Here is a 9,210-nt window from a genome sequence, read left to right on the forward strand (position 1 = left end):
TTGCATATGCCACACCCCCTGGCATCACCAGAAGTGTGTCAGAAGGCAACACCCACCGCTCAGGCTCCACTGGACTGTTTTGGATTGCTAGCTGTTGGGGAGGGGGGAACATGCAGAGAAGGGAGAGCTTGTACCTGAATAAAACTGGGTCTTAAAAGTGCCACTGGACTGTTTTGGACCAGGGGGAGCCTCTGCAGCTTACCTGGCTGCTTTTTGCTCTGACTGAGGGCTGCTGGGAGCAGGAGGTGGGGCTTGTTGCATGTGCCCGCCCCCTGGGCTCTTTACTGCTGGAGCTCCGCTCCTGTGCGCTCCTGCAGGAAATGACCCCTGGTATTAACAGATGTTATACTTTTATACTGTACTGTTGGGATTTTATTCTGTTCTTATATAAGCCGCCCTGAGCCGACCTCGGATGGGAGAGTGGGGTAAAAACCTAAATAACAATAACAATAATATGCTGGTGAGGCTCATTTTCAGTTGCTGATGGCAGATTATCAGGACAATTCTGTTTTCCCAACAGATCATTAACCTGAAGAACAAACGCTGCCTCGACTTCCCAACCGACACTAGGTATGCTATTGCAGAGTAACTGAATTCCTCATATGGAAGATGGATTACAGCAGGGGTCCCGAACCTGGGGCCTGTGGGCACCATTGCACCCACCCAACACCTTTCCTGGCACCTGCCAAGTGCTTGTAGAAAGTGGGCAGGGCTAGGCGAGGCTTTTCCCCAGCAAGGCTGCTGATTGGCTGTGCAGATTAAAAGGAAAAACAGAGTTCCTGCCTGAAATGTTGAAGAGTAACTGTTAGAGCTGTATATGAGAAGAAGAAGACCGGAAATTGAGAGGAGAAGAAGAGGAGGAAGAGGAGGAGGAGATTGGATTTCTACCCCGCCCTTTACTCAGAGTCCCCGAGCGGCTTACAAACTCCTTTCCCTTCCCCTCCCCACAACAGACACCCTGTGAGGTAGGTGGGGCTAAGAGGGGCTAAGAGAGCTCTTGACAGAACTGTCCTTGAGAGAACAGCTCTGACCAAACTACGGCTTGCCAAGGGTCATCCAGCAGCTGCAAGTGGAGGAGTGGTGAATCAAACCCAGTTCTTAACCAGGAGTGGTTAAGTCCTTAACCACTACACCAAACTGGCTCTATCCCTGACAATTTGTGGTTGGCCCCACCCACTGCAGCAGCCATTTTGGAGCTGGCTCCACCTCCAGTGGAGCTTTTCGGCACAGAGGAGCACGGGGCTGTTAGATGCTTGCCCTGAACCCCTTCTGTGGAATGTTGGGCAAGTCAGCTGACCTCCTGTCTTTGTGACCTCTTCAGCTCTATGGTAGACTGTGTCTGTTCTGAAGAAAACAATCCATCGCATCTCCATGGAGATCCTTCCAGGAGGAGGGGAGACATTGAGAAACTTAGAAGTGTTCGGGGAGGGCTGAATTCATTCAGTTTGGATCGGTACTTATTTCAAAGTGCTTTTCCCTCCCAACAATGATCAAAGTCACAGACAGGGAAAGGGTTGGCAGCGTCAGTTCCTCACAAGAGGATGTTTCCGGACTCAGAGCCTCATTCTCCTCTTTACTGGTAAGTACCCCACTGTTACTGTTTTACTAAAAGGTAAAGGTTTCCCTTGCTCGAAAGCCAGTCGAATCCGACTCTAGGGTTGCAGTGCTCACCTCCGTTTCAAAGCCGAAGAGCCAGCGCTGTCCGAAGACGTTTTCGTGGTCATGTGGCCGGCATGACTAAACACCAAGGCGCATGGAACGCTGTTACCTTCCCACCAAAGTGGTACCTATTTATCTACTTGCAATGTCTTGCTTTCGAACTGCTAGGTTGGCAGGAGCTGGAACTAGAGACAGGAGCTCACTCCGTCATGCGGCAACCCAGGTCTTGAACTGCTGAACTACTGACCTTCCACAGCCTGCAGTTCAGCGTCTTAACCACTTGAGCCACCGCAGCTCCTTTTTACTGTTTTACTGTTTTACTGCTGTTGCTCGATTGGGAAAGCATCTGCCTTGCATGCAGAAGGTCCCAGGTTCAAGCCCCGGCCTTGCTGATTAGAACCAAAACTAGTAATTCATGGGAAAGACAGAAACTCAAGACCATGACTTTGGGTCCCCACTGGAGATAAAGGTGGGATATAAACAAAGTAAATAACTAAAAATAAGGAGATCGCTCAAGATGGGTAGCCGTGTTAGTCTGTCTGTAGCAGTAGAGAAGGGCTGCGGTGGCTCACTGGTTAAGATGCTGAAAGACCGGAAGGTCGGTAGTTCAGCAGTTCGAGACCCAAGTGCTGCATGACGGAGTGAGCTCCTGCCATCCTAGCAGTTCGAAAGCAAGACACTGCAAGTAGATAAATAGATACCGCTTTGGTGGGAAGGCAACAGCGTCCGTGCACCTCGGCATCTAGTCATGCCGGCCACATGACCACGGAAACGTCTTTGGACAGCGCTGGCTCTTCGGCTTGGAAACAGAGATGAGCACCGCACCCTAGAGTTGGATTTGACTGGCTTTCAAGCAAGGGAGACCTTTACCTTTAGCAGTTGAGAAGAGCAAGAGCAATGAGACATTGTTCACTTCTTCGGATAACATTAAGACTATCTGAAGAAGTGAGCAGTGACTCACGAAAGCTCCTCCCCTGCCACAAATGTTATTAGTCTTTAAGGTGCGACTGGACTTTCGCTCTTTTCTACTACTAAAAATGAGGATTCACATCCACATGAAGGGGACTCTGCTCTGTTTACGGCGGATGTCTGGAAGAGACAGCGGAATGTGTCTCTTCGTCACAGGCTCAAAGTACTTCTCCCAGTTGGTACGGGATATTAAGCCAGTGTCTCTAACTGGAGGGCGAATTAAAGGAACTGAAACCTGCAGGAAAATATTCTTAAGACTGGTTCTTTTCTAAATATACTATCAAGTCCATTTTAAAAACCAAAATTTAAAAAACGTAATATGGGGAAAGCTCTTCTTTTGAAAAATTTTGAAACTGCAAAAAAAAAATTAAAAAATTGATTGGGCTCTTACAAGGCAGCGTTTCCAGCTTTGTCTCTCCAAGTTTGATGCTGTTTCACTTCAAAGCTGTCACTCTGTTTACAGAAGCTTAAGAAGATGCCCATCGACAGAGCGGAGTGGGAAAGTTATTTTGACGAAAGTGGCCATCTCCTGAAGTCCCAAGAGTTTGTTTCATCCCAAATCCTGGAGAGGGTAAGTCATAAGAACACAGGAGAAACACTGTTGGATCAGACCAATGGCCCACCCAGTCCAACACTCTGTGTCACACAGTCGCCAAAACTCAAGTCACTGTTACGTTTATTATTTATTTAGATATGATTTGTGTTGGAAATGTATGAGTTGCAAGGTCTCAGGTTCCAGCCATTATAGGGTTAACTTATTTACCCTTCTATGATATTGTTTAGACTGACCTGGAAGGGAAATCTGGCACAGAGCCAATGGGGAGAAAGCCCAGGAAAAGTGGTCTGTACTGTAATGCTGATTGGTTACTGGTTTCAGATTCTCCATTGTTCTCTGTTTCAGTGTGCAACCACGCTTTCCCAGCAGTAAGATGCAGACATGTAGCTCTTAGATATGTTTGTTATTTTGTTAGGTTTCCTGTGTACCTTTACCCTTAGAAATAAAGTTTTCTTAAACGCAAAGAAATCTCTCCTCTCCGGTGAAGCAAAGATCCATCAATACTCTGAGTAATTAAGTATTTTTAATATCTTTCAACAATTTATTACACTACTATGGCCACGGTCACACGGGCCGGATATCGTCGGGGGGGAAGGCATGGCTGTTTGCCCTGGGGCAAAATAACGCGCGGTTGCGCGATCAGACGTCCCGTGGAGGTCCCGTGGGTAGGGGGGAGGTGCCGATCACAGGACAATCCTGCGGCGCGGCAAAGAAGCGGCGCGGTGCGGCAAACGGGTTTGCTTTTTTCTGTACACCAAAGTATGTGCATGCTCCATTGGGTACTTGTGCACATCCATGGAGACTCGGGGGGGGGGGTCTTTTGCAAGGGGGCATGGGCGGGCACCAGATGCCACCGGAAACGCGATCAGACGCCCGCCCTTGCCCCGCGGTTACCGAAAACTAGTACCTCGGAGGTACTAGTTTTTTACCCCGCATCTTTGGCGGGAAGCCTCGGGTGAGCCACGGGAGCTGTACGCTTCCCAGATGTGGTGGTGAGATCGCGCCCGGAAAATCCGCCTATCTTCCGTCTCTCTAGCGGGGCTAATGTTCCGTGTGACCGCAGCCTATGTCGCTTCTCGCCTCCAGGCGGTCTCCAGGAAGCTAACTACAGTTAAAACATTAACCAATCTTACTCTAAAACATAATGCCAATAAAACTAAAAAAATAACAGCACACAGAAACAAACCCAGCTAACTCAAAGCCAAGTGGAAAAGCTCTGTTCTGCAGGCCCTGTAGAAGTTAGATAAGTCCCGCAGGGCCCGTGTATTGTCTGAGAGTGTCAGATCCCCAGTTAAAACACTCTCAGCAACACTTTTGGCAGTGAAGCTTTATTCAAGATATGTTTACTTATAGGGACTGGTTCTTTGCCAGGACTGAAGAAAGCACGCAAACTTCAGAGGTCATAGGTAAAACCCAATGCACCCCCACACCCCATGCATACACAAGCATTCGGCCACTAGCGTTTCTATGGCAACCCTGACAGATACATGGTTGTTATCTATTCTAGCCAAGCAAAAGAGTCTCCAAGGCCAAATCTCATGAGACCCGGCCAAGGGGTGCAACTTGACTAATAATTATGGCTACTACAAGCAAGCACTCATCCAACACACTCCCCCCCCTCAGGAATCCCCTCCCCCCCAATACATGACAAGGTGAACAGTGAAGCAAAGCGAAGAGAAGCGAAACTGAAACCTTGTCAGAGAGCTGGTTTCAATAGCATGGGGCCACCACAAAGGAGGCCCTCACCCTGGTGGATGCCAGGCAAATGTCCCAGGGGGCCAGGCACCACAAGCAGGTTGTGAGTTGAAGAACACAAATTTCCCCAGGGGGGGGGGGAGTATGTCAGAAGAGGCGGTCTGCCAGGTATGAAGGTCCCAGATCATTTAGAGTTCATCAGCACCTTGCATTTTATCTGGAATTCAATCAGCAGCCAGTGAAGCGGTCTCAAGACAGGACAGGTATAAACTCTCCATTCTGGATTGCTTGTAGTTTCTGGAGTGCCTTCAAGGGCGGCCCTGTATAGAGCACATTACAGTAGTCTAGGTGGGAGGTGACTGTGGCATGAATCACCATGACTAGGTCGGAATGGGACAGATATGGAGAGAGTCAGCAAGGAGCAAAGGTTTTACAGGCACGTGCACGGGTGGTTTTAATGGGGCATTTTTTTAGAACTCCATGTGCTTCCTAATCTGTGATCAGTGCATTTTTAATTCAGAGTGTTTCCATACAGACGTTTTGCTCCACTTTGGCTCCCTTACTGCCAAACTGTTTCTGGGACTGTTCATGTGCTGGTCATCCTCTGATCATCCTGTTTCCATGTTTTCCGCCTGGGTTAACACAGTCTTTACTAATGGATGAACTCCCTCTAATTTGATTCAGAATGCAGCTTGGCTAACAAAGAGCTATCCCCAAACAGCAGGAAAGAGTTTGGTTCTCTTTCTCTCACTCTAAATGTGGACACCATCATTCACAACATCTTGAATATCACAACAGTGGATTCCCAGGAGCAAAAAGCCCTGGGAAATGTAGTTTTCCAGGGCAGCTGAGACCATATTGTAAGTTGCAGGTGTCCAGAATGGCATTTCCTATATGTAGTGGCTGTTATTTATTACAGGCTGTGAGTTATTATTCTTCACACTGTGAAAGGGGAATTCTGGGTTTTCCTAAATCCTGCAAGGTTGTTTGCAAGGTCAGACCAACCTGGCTTCATTTCTTCTTGCCGAAAATGGATGTCTCAGAGCACCTCACAGATGTGAAAGAGATGTGGCTTTTCTTCCCGGAGTTCACTTAGCACATCTCCTGCACCAAGGTGAGGTTGCCATGGCGATTAGGAACCTTAGCAACTTCAGAAAGAGGCATCTCTATGAGGCTGCTCTTTTTCATGGGTGTGGAAATGGTCAGCAAATAGCTTTCCAGCCATACTGATTTGCGTTGCACTGGGATTTGGGGAGAAAATGTTGGGTTGGGATTCTCAGGACTGACATAGAAATGCACTGGGATTCTTGGGGCTGACATAGAAGTGCCCTGGGATTCTTGGGGCTGACATAGAAATGCACTCGGATTCTTGGGGTTGACATAGAAATGTCCTGGGATTCTCAAGACTTAGAAATGCATTGGGATTCTCAAGACTGACATAGAAATGCACTGGGATTCTTGGGGTTGACATAGTATGTGCTGGGATTTGGGGGGCTGACATAGTGGGATTCCCAAGACTGACATAGAAATGCACTGGGTGGACACAGAAATGCCCTGGGATTCTCAGGACTGACATAGAAATGCCCTGGGATTCTTGGGGCTGACATCGAAATGCACTGGGATTCTTGGAATTGACATAGTAATAATGTTCTTTAACACAGTACTTGGGAGGGGGGGAAGTGTGGCGAGATATGTATAGAAGAACTATCAGACTATTAAAGGGTTTTTGTTGTTGTTGTTGCTCAATTTTGACCTGTTCATCAATTAACTTGAAATAGATCTGCAGGCTAGCAACGTCTTAGTATAGGTGACCTTTTCTTGAGACCCTGTGGAATGTAAAATATAACCTTCAAGAAAAGCTGCAGTAGGAAAGGCCATGCTAAGACTGTCTTTCTCATCTTTTCATCATCATCTCAAAAACTGAAGAGGCGTGACTCACTCAGAGTGCCGCTCGTTAATGCGTCCCTCTGCGATTATCCATCAACTAACTAGTTAAGCCGGTGGTTCTCAAACTTTTCGAGGAGTGGTCTAGTTCTAAATCGAGGTTGCCAACTCCAGGTTGGGAAATACTTAGAGATTTGTGAGTTAGAGCCTGGGGAATGTGGAGTCTGGGGAGGGGAGGTCCGGGGTTGTCTACCGAGGAAGTCCAGGGTTGCTACGCAGAGGCAGGCAATGGCAAACCACCTCTGTTCATCTCTTGCCTTGAAAAACCCTACAGGGTCACCCTAAGAAGCTAAGCAGGATCAGCCCTGGTTAGTCCTTGGATGGGAGACCACCAAGGAAGCCCAGGGTTGCTACGCAGAGGCAGGCAATGGCAAACCACCATCTCTTGCTCTTACTTGGGTGGGCCACGCTAACCTGATATCATCAGAAGTTAAGCCCGGTCAGCTCAGCTCTGGTTAGTACCTGGATGGGAGACCACCAAGGAAGCCCAGGGTTGCTACGCAGAGGCAGGCCATGGCAAACCACCTCTGTTTGTCTCCGCCCTGACCTGGATGGGCCAGGCTAGCTTGATCCTACCAGAACTCAGAAGCAGGGTCACCCCTGCATAGTACTTGGATGAGAGACCAACAAGGAAGCCCAGGGTTGATACGCAGAGGCAGGCTATGACAAACCACCTCTGTTCATCTTTTGCCCTGACTTGGGCGGGCCAGGCTAACTTGATATCATCAGAAGGTTAAGCAAGGTCAGCTGTGGTTAGTACCTGGATGGGAGACCACCAGGGTAGCCCAGGGTTGCTATGCAGAGGCAGGCAATGGCAAACCACCTCTGTTTGTCTCTGCCCTGTCCTGGATGGCTCAGGCTAGCTTGATCTTATCAGATCTCAGAAGCTAAGCAAGGTCACCCCTGCTTAGTACTTGAATGGGAGACCACCAAGGAAGCCCACGGTTGCTATGCAGAGGCAGGCAATGGCAAACCCCCTCTGTTCATCCCTTGCCTTGAAAACTCTACAGGGTCTCCCTAAGTCGGCTCCCTAAGTCCACCACCATACCTACGACTCACCGGCCCACTTCCCTAAACGGGGAGAGGCACTTTACAGACAACGACAGAAGCTCCAGTACACTTTAACCTCAAGCAAATTTTTCCAGGAAAAAAAATGCACTGGAGGATAATTAAACTCGAGCAGGCAATCACGGGCCATCAACGCTTTTTCCCAGGAACAGGAGCAACAAGCTAAGAGGTTGGAAACGACGCCCTCCAAGTCCCAAAGACAGATGCGGCGGCTCGGATAATCGTCGCAAAAGATGCAGATGCGAAGAGCTTGACAGCTTCCCCGGAAAATTACACGGGGGATAAATAGGCTCTGTTGGGGTCCCAGCAGCAGCTAAATTTATCAAGGGCAAGACTAACATTTATAACAGCCTGTAGAGCCGGGGGGGGGGGGGGGGGGGTCACAGCTCAGGCCAGAAGTGGCAGGTTTCCCTGGGCTCTGTCTGGACTTTTCGCAGCTGTTTCCAGCGAAAGTGGGAAAGCATTTCTCGCCAAGCTGAAGAAAATAGATCGAGAGTTTGGTGGTTGCCCGGGAGAAAAAGAACCTCCCACTTCCTGGAGGGTTAAAGTTAATAAATTTGGCAATGAAGTCGTTGCAGGCAGCGGCTGGTGAGGTTCTCTAATGGCTGCCACCACTCTGGTATGGGTCTCCTAGGGAGGGCCCAGAGCCTCCATCCGACCAACGCTCCCTCTAAGCCGTGGAGTCTCGTGAACAAAAATTCTACTTTGTGGACTACTGGCACTAAAGTTGTGAGCGAGCGATTTGGCCGCTGCATAAATCATTGCTTCTGGAGCCATCCTTCCCGAGCTCAGACAAAAATGTGTGAGCGGGAGGCTAAAAAGACTGCGTGCTAGCTCACACTAACTCAGCTTAGAGGGAACGCTGCAACCCACCCCTTTATACACTCCTTTCCCAGTAGGTTTCCCCTTATACGTGACCGAATGAGGCCTGAGGACCCAGGCAGGGTAACAAACTATTTTTTCCTAAAGAGATGTAACAGCAACTTAAATTTAATAATGTGTAGGAGAAATGAGCACAGTAAAGGTAGGTAAAAGGGGCTGCCGTGGCTCAAGTGGTTAAGACGCTGAGCTGCAGACCAGAAGGGCGGTAGTTCGGCAGTTCGAGACCCGAGTGTGCCGCATGACGGAGTGAGCTCCCGTCTCTGGCCCCAGCTCCTGCCAACCCAGCAGTTCGAAAGCAAGGAATTGCAGGTAGATGAATAGGTACCGCTTTGGTGGGAAGGTAACAGCATTCCGTGTGCCTCGGTGTCTAGTCATGCTGGCTCTTCAGCTTGGAAATGGAGATGAGCACCGCATCCCTAGAGTCGGATTCGACTGGC

At 48.9% G+C, this 9,210-nt stretch overlaps 1 protein-coding gene across 1 annotated transcript in view; it reads left to right on the forward strand.

Moving 5' to 3' along the window:
* Positions 1 to 2,696: 2,696 nt before the first annotated feature.
* LOC107119289 (TBC1 domain family member 21-like) overlaps positions 2,697 to 9,210 on the forward strand; it is a gene marked incomplete at its 3' end in the record, with an annotated part of 35,383 nt that continues 28,869 nt past the window's right edge. The window contains exons 1-2 of the mRNA XM_015421754.1: positions 2,697 to 2,807; positions 3,092 to 3,199. Coding sequence (XP_015277240.1) covers positions 2,697 to 2,807; positions 3,092 to 3,199 — 219 coding nt within the window. The remainder of the gene's footprint in view (positions 2,808 to 3,091; positions 3,200 to 9,210) is intronic.

Source organism: Gekko japonicus, unplaced genomic scaffold (genome assembly GCF_001447785.1).
Source record: "Gekko japonicus isolate JY-2015 unplaced genomic scaffold, Gekko_japonicus_V1.1 scaffold4099, whole genome shotgun sequence".
In the NCBI taxonomy this organism is placed as follows: domain Eukaryota; kingdom Metazoa; phylum Chordata; class Lepidosauria; order Squamata; family Gekkonidae; genus Gekko; species Gekko japonicus.